Source organism: Drosophila mojavensis, unplaced genomic scaffold (assembly GCF_018153725.1).
Source record: "Drosophila mojavensis isolate 15081-1352.22 unplaced genomic scaffold, ASM1815372v1 contig_231, whole genome shotgun sequence".
In the NCBI taxonomy this organism is placed as follows: Eukaryota; Metazoa; Arthropoda; class Insecta; order Diptera; family Drosophilidae; genus Drosophila; species Drosophila mojavensis.
In genome coordinates, this window is record NW_025318772.1 from 978008 (window position 1) to 994453 (window position 16446).

Genomic DNA, 16446 nt, shown 5'->3' on the forward strand with positions numbered 1-16446 from the left:
CTAAACAATACCAATATACGTTTTATCATATGATGTACCAGCATATTTACATATAGTTATACGAAATGCTTCAAACGAATATACAATGAAAAAAAAAAAAAAAAAAAAAAAAAAAGAAATCTTAATACCAAATAGTTGTAAAGCTTTCGTTTTGCATTTCCTTCAATTTTCACATATATTATATTTCAAATATCACACAAATGTGCTTTGAGCAACAAGTTTCTGATAAAGTATATTAAACTCTTAGAGCTTTTATAAGGACAACTCTTAAATTTAAATATGTGATAAAAGAGAACGTGTAGAGATATCTTTTATAACTAATTTGAAGATCAAAACTATTGAAAATGTATGCTTATATATAGCTGAATATTGACAAGCTTACAGAATATAAACAAAGAAAGGAAAGAGAGAGAGAGATACGAATATAGTAATTAGAAATTTTGATTGTGCTCACTTTCTGTTTACAATATAAGACTATTGGCAAGAGTACTCTTATATTTTAAATGCAATTAAAGTCACACAATATAATTTTATTATCTATTCTCTCTTTCTCGCATTCTCTGTTGATCTTTTGTTGACTTTTTCTCTAATAACACCATTGCTAAAAGCTTTTCAAATACTAAGCATTTAAATACTAATAACTTGTTGCTCATAGCAGCATTTGCACATAATTCCCAGTATTTTGTTTAGCTTTTGTTTTCTTATGCATATCCAATTGAATGTAGGTTCATACTTTGCGTAGTTATCAATGTTCTAGCTATATACAGTATATATATATGTATGCTAATTAAGTTCCAAGCATATATATATATATTTAAAGTAATGTGTACGTGATTGAAGAATGCAGCAGCTTAAAGAAAGTGCAAAGCAGATGGGAAATTCTTCAAAGGGATTTTCGCTTCTTTTGCGGCTTTGTGCGTTGCCATGGGATAATTCAAATACTTGCAGTAAAGTACAAATACTAATTATAAATACAAAAATGAAAACACAAAACCAGATGATGAAGAAAATGCAGCAGCAGCCACTCAAACCACACAAAAGGCAATTAAGCCAACAAAAAGTATTAGCCAAACGTTACATATAACAAATAGCCAGAAAAAATCTTTAAAAAAACATTTAAAAAAAAAAAACAACTTTAATACAGTTAATACTTTATAGTATATATATATACATAGCACATTTTTGCTACACTTACGTATCTTGCCCAACAACAATTATGAAGGGAATCAAAAGTGTGTCAAGAACTGTAAGAAAATCACTTCGCAGAGCCCATCAAGAAATAAGCAACCTTCAAAGCCCACGCAGAAATTATCTAATTCGCAATTGTTTTTGTTCCGTTAGCATACTCTTGTAAATCACTCATATAAGAAGTTATAAAACAATAAGTTTATAAACGAAAAAAAAATGCAATAAATGACAAACAAAGGAAATTAAATCACTCAGGGATGAAGCCTCCAAACAAAAAAACAAAAAAAACTTAAACTAAATACAAACAAATATAAAGTAAAAATGCAATATTTTAAATAAAACTAAATACGAAAAAAAAATACAAATAAAATTTATAAATAAATGCAAAAAGGTACATTTTAAAGTTAAAAATATTTTAGTATAAAGCAAAAAAAAAAAAAAAAAAATGTAAGGAAAAAGAAGAAATCTAAAAAATCATTAAAAATTTGCACAAATTTTTGGCATTTTAAAAAAAAAAAAAAAAAAAAAAAAAAAAATGAGCATAAAGCAGCAAATAAAACATAAACAAACCCGAAAACTGGTAAACAACACAAAACATATTTTTCCAAAAATTAAAATTTAACAAAATTGGTTTAACAAAGGTATAAACGTCAGCAAAAGAAAATTTAATTAATTAAATTATTTAAAAGATGAAAATTGAAAAACAAAATAAGAAAATATATATTTAACACAGTCCGTGCAACTCTTAGTGAATTTAAATTAAATGTATTACAATTTACATATTTACAAACTAACGGAACGGAACGGAACGGAAACTGAAGCGGAAGCGAAAGCGGCCAAAGATGAGGTTAGAATTGTAGTTAGAAGTACAGTGAAGCCGATGAACATTATTCAATTCAGGCAGACAGGCAGTTTATATTATGTAAACATTTTTATATATACCCTAACTAAAGAAAACGAAAAATTGAAAACTTAAAAAATATGAGAAATTAATGTATGTCTGCATTGTACTGTATTTATGTTTAGTGTCAGCAGCAACTATATTAAAAATGAAAATGAAAACAAAAACAAAAAGAAAAAGATAATGATGATGATGATAAGAGAAAAACATAAATTGAGAAAGCTTAATACATTTTAAGGTTAGGTTTTCTGCGAAAGGACTGAAGTTAAGGCAACGTAGCGTTTAAAACAAAATTGCGAGTGTTATGGACAAGGATGTGGACGACAACAAATTAATAATTAAAAAAAAAAAATAAAAAAAAAAAAAAAAAAAAAAAAAAAAATGAACGCACGCGCAGATGAAATTGGTTTAAGGTTAGGCATACTTTCGAGCTAAAAAATATTAAAAACAAAAGAAAACTTGATGAAAAATAGAGAGATTAACAAGTTACCAGCAGCAGCTACACTATTTTTATAATTAAAATACTTCTTTGTTTTAACTATGTTTGATTCAATTCAATTTTTCAATTCGTTTAAGACAAATTTACTGTTTTGTGATCCAAACAAAAAAAAAAAAAAAAAAAGAAGACAAACAAAAAATGCATTGACTTTAAAAGAAAATTTAGTTGAAAAATTCGCTGTTGTACGGCAATAGGAGAGCAAGGATACAGTAAATTGTACTTACACAAATATACACACAGCCACAGAAAAAACATACACACTTTGAATTATATTTACTTGAATTAAATAATAATAATGAGTATATATAACTTTGTACTTGAATAATATTTTATTTATATATATACATATATATATATATAAAACTTAAGTCAATAAAAATTCTAATAAATTATAATCACCTAAAATATTGAATTGTTTATTTGGAATTGAATTTAAAGTATTTAGAATTGAAGCGCGGGAAAACCCATTTTGGACCATTTTCAAATTACCTAAATAATAAAGGGACTTAGTTTTCAAGCTCTTCTGCTCTGTTCCAGTTCGATACTTTATGTAGCAACAAGTTCCTTAATAATATAAATCGATTTAAAAGAACTTCATTACGATAACTATTCCTAGCGATGGCAATTTGCCAAGTTATTTATCACTATTCTCTAATTTATTTATTTTTATAATTACAAATTAAATAAACCACAATGTTATTAGCTTTATTCGATTTTTGGCATTATCTATTATTACAAAAACGGATTCAATTCATTTTAGGTGTATTGAATGCAGTAAAAAAGTAAAAGTAATCTTGCAATTTAAAATGCAAATATAATTCAGTTTAATCGCTAACCAGTGGTTTAATTTAATAAATGGATTTTCATCAATATATATATTAAAAATACTTGTAAGCTAGTGAATCATCGTGAACTATGTTAAGTTAACAGTGAACTAAGTTAATCTGGTTAAGCTATCATGTGTACAGTGCCAATCGAGTGAAGTTTCTCATCTGCTTTACGCCTGTCCAACAGAACTGATTAATTTTTGTTGATTGTTAGCGGCGGTGGGACGTATTTTTTTTAATTCAGACCAAGTTGCACGTGTACAATAAACGTGGTTGGGTTGGCCTAACTCTGGGATAAAATATATATAAAAAGATATCCGTAATTATAAAATGGTGACAAAGAGTGAAGATCAGATGAAAGCGCTAGCGCTTAAATTATTTGAAATTAATGCATTTAAATTTGGGGATTTCAAAATGAAGGTCGGCGTCAATTCTCCCGTTTATTTCGATTTGCGCGTTATAGTGAGCTATCCAGATGTGATGGTAGGTAATAGGGGGAGGGCGGGACATAATTTGACAACTGCTTTACTCTTGCAACTATTGCAGCAAACCGTTTCCGATCTGCTGGTGGCGCAGATTAAAGAGTTGAAGTTGAGCTCTAAGCACGTTTGCGGTGTGCCCTACACCGCTCTGCCGCTGGCCACCATTGTCTCGCTGCAACAGCAAACGCCCATGCTGGTGCGTCGCAAAGAGGCCAAAGCCTACGGCACCAAGAAGCTCATTGAGGGCATTTTCCAGGCTGGCGACACTTGTCTCATTGTCGAGGATGTGGTAACATCGGGCTCCAGTATTTTGGAAACTGTGCGTGATCTGCAGAGCGAGGGCATTGTGGTCACCGATGCCGTGGTTGTGGTCGATCGGGAACAGGGCGGCGCTGCAAATGTAGCCAAGCATGGCGTGCGCATGCACTCCCTCTTCACGCTCTCCTATTTGCTCAACACGCTGCACGAGGAGGGACGCATTGAACGGTCCACGGTGGATGCGGTAGCCAAGTATATTGCGGCAACGCAGATAAACACCGATGGTTCGTTTATTGGCGGCGATAAGGCCTCAATTCGTAAGTAAAAGCGAGCTCTAGATATGAACCCATCATATAATATAGGCACACATACACATACAAATATATATATATATATATCTGCATGTGTGTATATATAAACATGTGCGGCGTGCATGGTAATTTAGTTTATGATTACGTTGACATCTAAACCAAAATCTCAATGTCAGCTCCCCTTTCCAGCTGTTTCAATTAGGGCAGGTTCATATACATATAAATATATGTATATATATTTATATTTTTGCCTGTTATCCACAAGTCATTAATTCGACAATTTTCCTTAATTTGACTGGTCTCAACATGCTAATCATATCAGATATGATATATGACTGTATATAAAATATATGATGGATGGTGTTAAAACTAATTATATTAACGTTTCAAATATGTGTCGAGTGAATCCTAATTGATTTATGCAATTGCTTCATTGATTTTCATGTGCTATTTTTCTGAACTCGAAATGCAAATATATGCTATATATAGATATATGTATACTATATATTTAGCACTTCATTTAGATTAGCAAAATACCTGCTTTGAAGTTCAGTTTGTTGTATCCATTCATAGGTGCATGGGGCATATTGTTTTTATGTATGAGGATGTAGCAAACAGACGAATTTTTAGTTTGTAAAACATACAAGCTCCATTAAGATCATCTCTAGGGATTTAAAATAATACAAATTTCAGGGTATCTTAAAGTCGGCAAACACATTAACAGCTAGAAGACTCTTTGTCAGCTGTAGGCACTACAAAAAGGCGTTTCTATCAGTCGCTTACTTTTACTACCTTATTTTGAAGTATATATAAATATATACATATATGTATATTTGATATCAACTGCTGATAGCTAATCGCTCTATTGTTGTTTTTCAATTTCAGCCAATGACTTTTCGCGCACTAAACTGACCTACGAGATTCGCGCCAACTTAGCCAAGAGTCCTCTGACCAAGCGTTTGTTTACTCTAATGGCCACAAAGAAGACGAATCTGTGCTTGGCCGCCGATCTGAGCAAGGCCGATGATGTTCTGGATTTGGCCAACAAGTGTGGACCGTACATTTGTATGCTGAAAACCCATGTGGACATTATCGAAGACTTCAGTGAAGCTTTCATTACCAATCTTAAGACGGTGGCCAAGAAACACAATTTTTTGATTTTGGAGGACCGTAAATTTGCGGACATTGGCAACACGGTCTCTCAGCAGTACGGCAAGGGCATGTATAAGATAGCCAGTTGGGCGAATTTGGTGACAGCGCACACGCTGCCCGGACGCAGCATTGTGCAAGGCCTAAAGGCGGGGCTTAGCAATGACAATGCGAGAAAGGAGCGCGGCGTGTTCCTCTTGGCCGAAATGTCAGCCAAGGGAAATCTGATTGATGAGAAGTACAAGGAGAGCAGCAACAAAATTGCCACAGAGGGCGGAGATGCTGACTTTGTATCTGGCGTTGTCTGCCAATCGTCCACCTGCTTTGGTTTTCCTGGTCTTATACAGCTGACGCCGGGCGTGAAGATCGACGAGGGCGTTGATAATCTGGGCCAACAGTATCAAACACCCGAACATGTGGTGAAGGAGCGCGGTGCTGACATTGGCATCGTGGGTCGTGGCATACTACAAGCTGCGAATGTAGAGAAGGCGGCGGCTACCTATCGCGATCGTCTTTGGGCAGCCTACCTGGAGCGTGTGAGCAAATAGAAGAATGGCTTCATCAAAAACTTATATTTCTAACTTACCTCCATTCGACGTATTTGAAAAGTTTTCCATATTTTTATACCGCTAGTCGGTTATATTTTAAGCGAAGTCAAAACACAAAAGAATTTTAAGCATTTAAAAGGAATATAGTTTAGAGTTTGCACAACAATCCTTTAATATTAAGTTAAATGTTTGCTAAAAAACGAAAAATGTAACAAATGATGAAAAATATTAATTGATGTACTATGTTTAGTATGAAGCCAAACACTGCAGCACGTAGCTGTAATCGCCGGATATATCATCCTGTAAATGAAACGGAAAAAATTTGATTCTGATTTAAAAATTCGAGAATTCCAAATGTCATACTTTGGCTCTTTTTTTATTTTTTGTTAATAGCACAAGCACAAAATACTTTTATGTACAAATAAAATGTATACAAAATATATTAAAATGGATAAATAAAAAATTTATAATTTTTTGTTCGCAATTAGAAAAGAAATTTAAACGTTAGACGTTATTACAGAGGCTGTCTTTAAGAAATATTAATACAAAATAGAAATCATATTTCAATGAGAATTATACATGGACATTTCACAACACTAATAATTTCAGGTTTTTATATTTCTGACTTCGAAAATGCATTTTTTTGGCATTTCTATTGCACAGTTGTATAAGTCCCTACAACTCTTATACTTGGGCATACCGCACAGCTCTTCTACCAAGCGACGAGCGTCACAAGCAAATGTCCAATTTCACTGTTTGCATCCTCCTGTGGTTTGTTTGTGTGTTGAGAGATTGCGTAAACACGTCGAAAAGAGAAGCGTAAAAAGAGCAAGAGCGAGAGCGTTAAACGCGTTATTTTGTATACATTTTGAATGTTGTTGGTTTAGTTGCTTTGTGCTTAACAAAAATAACCGCTGGTCCCGTTTTAAGTGTTATGTTAAGCGCAAAGAGTGCGCTGTTAGTAACATGGCAGGCAAGAAAGCATTGCAAAATGCTGCCTCTGTACATACAAGCAAGCAGAAGCATCTGGCAACGGCAAATACAATTCAAATGCTAACAAAATGGCGCCTAATAATTGGATTTGATTTTCTTTTATTGTTGTCATAAGAATGTTTTTAACAATATTGTAACTTAAAATTTTTGCAAAATGAGACTCGAGATATATAGTATAAAAAACAAAAACCATAAGTTACATATATACATATGTATATAATGTTATATATAGTTAAGAGATAAAACTATGTGCAATGAGTGTGCATAAGACTATGTATAATAATAATTAACATGTGATGCGACTGTAGGCCTCAATAAATGCACTGCGTTGCTTGTAAAAATTTGTTCCAATTTTGCATTAGTCGATTATTCTATAATATAATGTATATGCGTTTCGACTATTATATAGTCAAATTTTGTACAATATGTTTGTGCTTAAGGCATGGAACAGACACGACAGTGACAATATTTTATTTCTTATTAATTTTGTGTTTGCTTTGTATTGTTGGTTGGGGCATGTGATTTCTGTTTTATTTTTTAGAATCCAACAATAGCCAACAGGGCACGCTTATAATCGCCAGATGTATCGCCCTAAAAATATAGAATATGGCAAGTTTTAATGTTTTATGCAGCACACAAATGAAGTAGTAAAAAAAAGCGAATCATGAGTGAGCAATAGATGAGTGGGAACATTTTGGAATATAATGCTCTGTTAATTTATATCTATGTAATTAACAGAGCGCTTTTGGCTAAAGCTCTTTTTTGAAAAGTTAACTGTTAACTGCTTTCAAGTATACTAGACAATTTTGAACTGATATACAATATAGAATGTACAATCAACAGGTGCATAGTTCGTGCCCAACACCATAAATGCGTTTAACATGCTAACATATATATATATATGTATATAAACAGTTGAGGAAGGGTATTTACCTTGATCCAGGATTCCAGGCTCTTGCCATACTTGTTTTGGAATGCTTCCTTGATATCTCCCAGATCGATCTCGGAGCGGCTAACAATGATGCGTATCAGCGTCTTGTCCTTGGTGCCCAAACCGGCCATCGCATCATGCAGACGCTCAGAGAAATAGTCAATCTTGGACTTGCAGCACTTGACTGAGCAATTGAATATATAATATATATTATATGAGTACATGATGAATCATTATCATAGCTATAGAAATGACTCACCGATGGCTAGGAAACCCTTCTGTACAGAGCCGCTGAACTCACGCTTGATGGCAGACTCGATGTCGTTTCCGGTGAGATTCTCGTATTCGATTAAGATCTGACGCAGCTGCTGATACGGCCGGGTGATCAGAATCGAATTGAAGGTTGACTCATCTGTGCCCCACTTGCCCTCACCGGCATCATACAACGCCTGGGCATCGGCAATGGCGGCCGCCTGATCAACACCCTGGTTTTCATCCCGATTGCCCTGCACCAGCGAGACGCACAGACGCTTGAAGTGGCCGCTGGTATCGCCCTTCAGATCGGACTCTAGGGACTTGCCGAAGCTCTGCTCGTAGAACTGAGCAATGGTCTTGATGCCATAGTTGGACAACGTGCACAATATCTCAATGATGGCCTCCTCATCGGTGCCCACGCCGGAGATGGCATCGTGCAACTCTTGGGCATAGAACTGGGGCAGCGGCGTCATCAGTGCCACAATCACATCCTCGAACTTGCCGCCCAGCTCGGACTTCAGGTCCGAAATCAAGTCCTTGCCATAGGCAGTCTTGAAGGCCTCGGCGATCTCCAGGCGCTGGACGATGCCGCGACGGGCGAGAATCTCGATGATGGCCTTCTCATCGGTACCGAAGCCCTTCATGGCCTTGCGCAGAATGGCGGCATCCTCAACGGGATCGAAGGGATCAGCGGGGTAAACGGTGGGTGTGCACTGCGAATAGAGCAATGAGTAAACATTGCATATAAATAAATCGTCTGGCTAATGCAATGAATACGTAATCAATACACAAATATTCATGAATAATCGCGCGTTTAAATGCGGGTACAGCACGTACTCTACAAACAATTGACTCAACAAAGTTTCCTTATAAATGTAATTCGAGGTTCACGCACTTAATTGTGCTCACGTATTCATATCCAGAAATATTGTAAAAATTCTACTCATATGCAAGGTTTGATTACTGTATTAACAAATATATTAGCTTTCTATGATTCAATAGGTTCTTAAATTTTTTGAGAGCTATATATTTCTTATCTGACTGCTTAAAATATTTATAGGTACAAATATACTACAAGATTTGTCATGTAGAGCACTCGAAACAAATCGATTAAATGTAATACAATTAATTATCAATAATTGCGTCTATTCGTCAATCTACGTCTAGCGATGTTCAAAACTGATGTATTATGTATTGTCACTCACCTTGAATGGATAATACTCAGCGGAGCTCATTATTGCTTCTTTTTAAGTTTGGTTTGGTAGTTATTTAAGATCTGTAAATGCAAAGCAGACAAGGAAAAACATAATTTATAATGATCTAATGATTAAAGTCGAGGCGCGTTGATTACAAAGGGAGGCCTTTGGCAATTGGTTTGCGACAAGGCCGCGCTATACATAAAATAGCTATGGGAATGTTCAGAAACCTGCTGCCCGAATGACATCACCAAATATGAGGGGCAAACCTGCCGTTCCGTGCCGTGCTTCATGTTTGCGGCTATTACGCATACGCCTCGCAGTATTTGTGGCGCCACAAAAAAATCGACATGCTTTTGCTTTCCTATGCAGCTACTTTTTATAGAGGTCAACGAACAAAGTTAGAGTGAAAGTTTTAATACAAAAAAATGGCCTGGGCCTAGCGTTAGTTGATAACTTTAACATTTGTGGGTGCAGTCAACGTTGCGTATGTGTAAAAGTACGTCTGTTATGGATACCAAACCAACCGGGAGCTCGGATGAGCTCATTCTTTGTATGCTATAAAACATGCTGAAAATATTCCATATTCTATTTTACTTGTCGATTTTTATCACAATAAAATACTTTTGTCGCTCTAAATTTAAACATAGAGAGTAACTGCATTCTATATGACCAAGTAATTGATAGATTACAGGTCATAAAAGAATCGTCTGCTCAAGTTGCAAGCGTGGAAAATCAACAATACCAAAAGAGAAAAAAAAAAATGACGTGGCAGTGTTCAAAAATCACTACAACTACAACTACGCCTCTTCACAGCTACAAATAAAGAAAAAAATATTTTGTCTGTTTCCAAACGTTGGCGCTGGAACCGGTTCAAATTTAGTTTTACATGCACGACAGACACGCACTCACACATACATGTAAACATTTGTTTGTCTGTTTCTCTTTTGAGCTATAAATTAGCATGCTATTGTGGAACACGCATCATAAACAAAAAAACAAAAAATGTCTTGGAATAGTTGGGAAAGTTGTTTGGAATGCGTAATAACAACGCTGATGTCTCATTCTAGGCATTTTCACAAATATGTATCTGAGTTAGCTGTATGGATTGAATTCTAATTATATAGTTATTAATAGTCGTACATTCATATGATCACAATTCATCTCATTGAGACTGCGTTCGTGAATCATAATGGGCATGGGCTGATTGGCAAGCGCGCCTTACTGTGACGTCAAACGTGGCTCGTTGTGCGGGCGAAGTGCTTCGCAAACAGAGCATAAGACTGGAACTGAATGATCTGGAAAGTTGTTTACGTACTGCAATGTTTAGCGTTATTTTTTCACTTATTTCTGCAACATATAGTTTTTTTTTATTTCTTTATGTAGCAGTTAAAACCTCGTGACCTGGTAGAAAATGTGTGAATAAATTTAGCTTATAAAATTGTGTTGTGACTGACTGACTGTACCTTTGAAGCTATTATTATTATTTTTTTTTTCTGTTTTAATTTGTTACATTTTTCTGCTAACAGTTTTGCTTTAAGCCTTGATGACGCACCTTATAAATGCATGCAATTATATCAAATGTGTATGTTTCGTACGAAATGCTTTTGCGCTATACATGTGCAAAGGTTTTACTGTGGTCAGAGCAGCTTCGCTAAAAGCACTTGACTTGATTGCCACTGAAGATAGCAGAAAAAAGATGGAAGCTCTAAGTAGATAAATTCAATTATAATTTGCCAGTGAAACGTCTATCAAGTACACACATATATACGTACATATTATGGAAAAGTCACACGCGTCTGCGAATGAGCAGACATACTGAGACCTACAGAGAGAGAGAGAGAGAGCGCGAAAGAGAGCTCGTGCTAAGAGAGCTTCAAAACGCTAAAGTTCGGGCAGCTTCAGTTGAACACTTGATGATGTCATCTTTTTTTATCCAAATCAGTCTACCAAATTTATATGTACACATACACCCACATGTAAATTCGTTGTAAAAGTATATTCCTATGTTTATATACGTTTGTATGTTTATTTGTATTATTGAAAATAATACAATTATTTTATTTATGGCATATACATATATGTAGTCTATACATATTTTGAAAACTTCTCATCTGCCGCGCCCAAAAATTATTATAATGCTAAAAACATTGTATTTATACACTTTGTTTGCACTCTTAATTACTTTTCACTTGAATTTCTTGTTCACTTCAACCTTAGGAGAGACGACAGTGTGACATTTACGTGTATGTATATGTACATGCATGCATATAAATTTATATATGTATGTATAAAAAGACACAGTGAAAATAAACAAAATAGTAACTAGAGAAGAATGCAAAAAATTTACCAAGTGATATTCTCAAACGTACAAAGTGTGGTCCGTTAAGCGTTGCGAACTCTTAGCGATGTGAAATAAATACTGAACTCGCTGCTCGGTGCTCAGCTGGTTTTATATGCGCTGCAATAACCGGCGAATCGGATCTGAGAGTAATTGCAAAGAGCGTAACGGTACTGTAATAGTGTTGGTGTGGTCAGGGCCGTACAGAATGGAGCTTTTGATTATCGTTTATTTAGTTGCTCTTTTAAATTAAGATGGATTTCTCAATGCAAAATAAGCAAATAGATATTTTTTTTTTTAAATTATAAAATAATTATAATAATAATTAAAAGTGAATCAATAAGTAGTTTTCCTATTTGAGGAGCCCTGGTAATTTTCTCGCAGTAAAAGTTTAAGAGAGTTAAAAAGGGAAGAGCGAATCGCAGACCCATAATTACGTCATGACATTATAATTAAAAGTTCTCTTAATTATACATAGGATTGTATTGTAGGTATATTTGCATGTATGTTTGCAGATGTATGACTTATCTTGTTAGAATTCGTCCGCTCTTGCTATTTTAGATCTAAGCTTCCGACTCATACAAATGTATATGCAGATATAATAATATAAATGTATATAGCAAATAACTTAAATTACGTGAAACAGCAATGCGTGATTCGAAAGAGTGGAAGCTGAAAGTGACTGATAATGATCTTATCAGTAGAAGAATAAAAAATATTTTGTAATAATGTGTTGTGTACTGAAAAAATAATATTTTTGAGAATATTTTATTCGTGGTCATTTAAACCGTTACCGCGCAATTTGTATTATATCGCTGTTCAACACTGACTGCGATGGGCGATGTAGTTCACATGAGCGAAAAGAAATCGATTTCTCAAGTTCGATTAATCAGCCGGTTCATTAACAATAGCTCTTTCGTTTAGGGCATTGCATTTAAATTAATTGTTTAAAGCTTTAGTTTTTCTAATTTAAGTGTTTAAAAATTGGCTAGCTGCCGTGCAACCCTTTTAATATACTTAACACATGTAAGTTACATGTAGAAAGGCTGCCATTCAAATTCCACAGAACCAGCCCCTCCCTACACTATAATTATTTTTCGAAGAAAAAACCTGTCATTGTTTTTATCTTTGGTGCCAACGTTGAATGTAGATAAGAAGTAGCCATTATGTGGAAAGCAACTGCCGGTCATCAAATACAGGCAACTAGCGCCGCCGAAGACGATGACTGGGAAACGGATCCTGATTTTGTAAACGATGTCAGCGAGCAAGAGCAAAGATGGGGCTCCAAAACAATTGATGGCAGCGGACGCGACGGAGGCGGCGCCATTGAGTGAGTCATTTATATTTAGGTCATTGCACCATTAAAAAATCTTGATATTAACATTAAAAATGAAACTCAATAGCATGAACAAACTGCGCGAGGAGACGGAGAAGTCGGATTTGAATAAGAAGAAACAATTGCTAAAGGATCAAAATGCTGGCTATGGATACGGCGGTAAATTTGGCGTTGAGAAGGATCGCATGGACAAGTCGGCGGTAGGCCATGATTATCAGGGCAAAGTAGACAAGCACGCGTCACAGGTGGACTACAGCGAAGGTTTCGGTGGTAAATACGGCGTGCAAACAAATCGCGTGGACAAATCTGCCGTGGGTTGGGATCATATCGAAAAAGTGGAAAAACACGAATCCCAAAAGGGTACATTGTTAGAACTAAACTATATAACATATATTATAGCTATGCGCTTTTTGCAGATTACTCCAAGGGCTTTGGCGGAAAGTTTGGCGTGCAGGAGGATCGCAAGGATAAATCGGCATTGGGCTGGGATCATATCGAAAAGGTTGAGAAGCACGAGTCGCAGAAAGGTAAGTTTTTGTTAATTTTTGTTAAAACTTACTGACTTATCCATTTCAGACTACTCTAAGGGCTTTGGTGGTAAGTTCGGCGTACAGGAGGATCGCAAGGATAAGTCTGCCGTCGGTTGGGATCACATTGAGGCGCCACAAAAGCACGGTAGCCAAGTGGATCATAAAGTCAAGCCCATTATTGAGGGTGCGAAGCCCTCAAACTTACGTGCCAAATTTGAGAACTTGGCGAAAAACTCTGAGGAGGAGTCACGCAAACGTGCCGAAGAGCAGAAGCGTTTGCGCGAAGCTAAGGACAAGCGAGACCGCGAGGAAGCAGCCAAGCAAACGGTTGTCGAAAACACGCCACTACCATCTGCCGAAGAGGCACGTACGCCGCCGGTCAAGGGCAGTCGCACAGCTATACAGACGGGACGTTCCGGTGGTATTGGCAATGCCATCAGCGCATTTAATCAAATGCAGTCGCCGATAGCTGAAACGCCGCCGGCACGAAAAGAACCAATTGTCATACCGAAGGAGCCGGCGCCCGTGGAGTCAGCAAAGCCTTCCGTGGCTGAGCAGCCAGCGGCTCCGATAGCTGCTGTTGCTAAAGAGGTTCCGGCTGCAGCCGAGCCGAAAGTTTCTGCACCACCACCAGATGTGGTGCCCCAAATTGAGATAGAGACTGTCGCCACGCCACCATCAAGCGAGCCCCAATCGCCAGCTCACGTCGCAGCTGTGGAGCAAACACCCGAGCCACACTCGCAACCGCCGGTACAGGTGCAATCCCAGCCAGAGCCGCAGGCGGAGCTGGAGCAGGAGCCGCTTTATCAAAACCAGGCAGAGTTGAAATCTGTGTCCCCATTGCCAGCTGCTCAATCGCCAATACCAGAAGCAGCCTCAGCGGCTGCAGCTAATGGCACATCGGAGGAGGCCATCTACGCAAACTCTGATAATTTGGCGGACTATTTGGAGGATACTGGCATACATGCAATTGCATTATATGATTACCAGGCAGCTGATGATGACGAGATATCTTTCGATCCCGACGATGTGGTTACGCACATTGAGAAGATCGATGATGGCTGGTGGCGTGGCCTGTGCAAGAACCGTTACGGCCTCTTTCCTGCCAACTATGTGCAAGTTATTAATCAAAGCTCCTAATCAGCAAATACTTCCATTTGAAATTATTATCAGGAACAAAATCAAATTATACACTAAATATTTAATGCAGCGAAGAACCCATGTTGAATCAAACTACTGAGTCATAATTTACAATATAAAAACTCATGTTTCCACTTGCAACTTAGAGAGGTTGATTGAATTAACAAATTATTGTAACTTTTCATTTTTGTAACTTTTCGGGTTTGAGCAACGCTCTTTCATGTCACATGCAATATATATTCCATTATATATATATTTATATATATATATATATATATATATATATATATATATTTATTATTTATCAACATTCATAATCGATTTTTAAAAATGTTTAACATGTTTATTTACATTCTTCTGTATTTTTGTGCGTATTTTTGAAAAAATATGCTAAAACCATAATTATTTATAGTCTTTTTATACTACTAGCAGAAGCTGTTTTATTTTAAATTGTTCAAATTTTTAAATAAATGTAATTGTATGTGTTTTGGAACATGTCTGAAATGTTTAAGTAAATGTGTCAAAAGTATGCTCACTTGTATAAAGTTTATGAATGTTTTATGAATGTTAGACAAGAAAAAGTCTGTTTTATTAATAAAATAACGCAAAATAAAGTTTATTAGTAACTTAAAAAATACTATTTTAAAACTTAAACTTGTTTAATTATTATAATTTTTGAATTCATATCACATATTTATTATAGAGCTATCACGAAGTAGGATACGATATGGGTGTCAACACTTACTATGTATATTTTTCATTCATTTGTATATCGGCATGATACGGGTTTCATCAGTTGTGAAAAGAGTGAATCATATCTGGACAAAGAAGCATGTGACTGAATGAATTAAATGGGGTTCTTTTACATTCTACATACAAACTTATAGGCTACATGCATAGAAACAAAAGTCGAGTTGTATATACTTATATAGCAGGTACTTACTTATATAGCAGGTATATCTGTGACACAATATTTACGATTATATATAATTTAAATGGAACTTTGATAAACTACATTATTATTGATATGGATTTGATCAAACAACTGTTAGATGTTGAGGGGGATTATGATAACAAGTGCGTGCATCAAAAAACGTTTCTTGCTATCAGTATGAATTGTCTGTCAAAATGATTCCAGGCAACCCAGATATAATATATACGTACATTTAAATATAGACTTGGAGAGAGACAAGCAACATGTATTGTTAAGCCCGCTTAGTGTTCCAGCAAGCATTCCGTTACAAATATACCGCTATCAGTAAATACTTCAAAGCAATCCCACAATTCGCATAGGATCTTGTAAAACATTGTAAATATTGATAAGTACAATGTATGTAATGTCGAATGCAGTTTGTCTATGCGAATCCTTTCCTGAGGAGCGTGAAGAAAGTCACCAATCTGAAATTCCCCTATCGGACGCGACGGACTTGCTCTCTCACACATGCATACGCTCGTAATCAGTCTCTTTGGTGGAATTGCGCTCAGTATACTATGTATGTATATTTTACACATATGTATATATATATATAAAGAGGCAATTGCTAACTTCGGCAGTCAGTCA

At 35.9% G+C, this 16446-nt stretch overlaps 3 protein-coding genes and 1 long non-coding RNA gene across 8 annotated transcripts; 2 read left to right on the forward strand and 2 right to left on the reverse strand.

Annotated features, from left to right (window-relative positions):
* Window positions 1-3583: 3583 nt before the first annotated feature.
* On the forward strand, window positions 3584-6763 carry LOC6574533 (uridine 5'-monophosphate synthase). The gene is made up of 3 exons (XM_002000540.4): window positions 3584-3898; window positions 3962-4472; window positions 5352-6763. The coding sequence occupies exons 1-3, from the start codon at window positions 3746-3748 to the stop codon at window positions 6161-6163; spliced, it is 1476 nt and encodes a 491-aa protein (XP_002000576.1). The 5' UTR covers window positions 3584-3745; the 3' UTR covers window positions 6164-6763.
* On the reverse strand, window positions 6311-12012 carry LOC6574534 (annexin B9). 4 transcript variants are annotated; one of them, XM_015167494.3, is made up of 5 exons: window positions 11911-12012; window positions 9548-9618; window positions 8347-9055; window positions 8090-8271; window positions 6311-6463 (listed from the first exon to the last, which is right to left on the reverse strand). In XM_015167494.3, the coding sequence occupies exons 2-5, from the start codon at window positions 9575-9577 to the stop codon at window positions 6410-6412; spliced, it is 975 nt and encodes a 324-aa protein (XP_015022980.1). In that variant the 5' UTR covers window positions 9578-9618; window positions 11911-12012; the 3' UTR covers window positions 6311-6409. The 4 variants fall into 4 exon arrangements, with proteins under 4 accessions (XP_015022980.1, XP_015022981.1, XP_015022979.1 ...); XM_015167495.3 differs by lacking the exon at window positions 6311-6463 and adding an exon at window positions 6512-6929; XM_015167493.3 differs by lacking the exon at window positions 6311-6463 and adding an exon at window positions 7239-7747.
* Window positions 12013-12752: 740 nt separating this feature from the next.
* Window positions 12753-15533, forward strand: LOC6574535 (hematopoietic lineage cell-specific protein). The gene is made up of 5 exons (XM_002000542.4): window positions 12753-12905; window positions 13030-13209; window positions 13283-13575; window positions 13632-13742; window positions 13792-15533. The coding sequence occupies exons 2-5, from the start codon at window positions 13046-13048 to the stop codon at window positions 14883-14885; spliced, it is 1662 nt and encodes a 553-aa protein (XP_002000578.1). The 5' UTR covers window positions 12753-12905; window positions 13030-13045; the 3' UTR covers window positions 14886-15533.
* Window positions 15329-16440, reverse strand: LOC122757014. Of its 2 annotated transcripts, none has more exons than XR_006356903.1 (2): window positions 16050-16440; window positions 15329-15703 (listed from the first exon to the last, which is right to left on the reverse strand). It is a non-coding gene; the product is annotated as an uncharacterized LOC122757014 (long non-coding RNA). The 2 variants fall into 2 exon arrangements; XR_006356902.1 differs by lacking the exon at window positions 16050-16440 and adding an exon at window positions 15829-16043.
* Between the last annotated feature and the right edge of the window lie 6 nt (window positions 16441-16446).

Bases quoted from the DNA above. Each gene is read 5' to 3' on its own strand.
- LOC6574533 (XM_002000540.4), top strand. From the start codon at position 3,746: ATGGTGACAAAGAGTGAAGATCAGATGAAAGCGCTAGCGCTTAAATTA. The intron at 3,899-3,961 runs GTAGGTAATAGG...CAACTATTGCAG, and splicing joins TGAGCTATCCAGATGTGATG to CAAACCGTTTCCGATCTGCT. The intron at 4,473-5,351 runs GTAAGTAAAAGC...TTTCAATTTCAG, and splicing joins CGGCGATAAGGCCTCAATTC to CCAATGACTTTTCGCGCACT.
- LOC6574535 (XM_002000542.4), top strand. From the start codon at position 13,046: ATGTGGAAAGCAACTGCCGGTCATCAAATACAGGCAACTAGCGCCGCC. The intron at 13,576-13,631 runs GTACATTGTTAG...CGCTTTTTGCAG, and splicing joins AAAACACGAATCCCAAAAGG to ATTACTCCAAGGGCTTTGGC. The intron at 13,743-13,791 runs GTAAGTTTTTGT...TATCCATTTCAG, and splicing joins GAAGCACGAGTCGCAGAAAG to ACTACTCTAAGGGCTTTGGT.
- LOC6574534 (XM_015167494.3), bottom strand. From the start codon at position 9,577: ATGAGCTCCGCTGAGTATTATCCATTCAAG. The intron at 8,272-8,346 runs GTGAGTCATTTC...TCAATTGCTCAG, and splicing joins GAAGGGTTTCCTAGCCATCG to TCAAGTGCTGCAAGTCCAAG. The intron at 6,464-8,089 runs GTAAATACCCTT...TTTCATTTACAG, and splicing joins GCCTGGAATCCTGGATCAAG to GATGATATATCCGGCGATTA.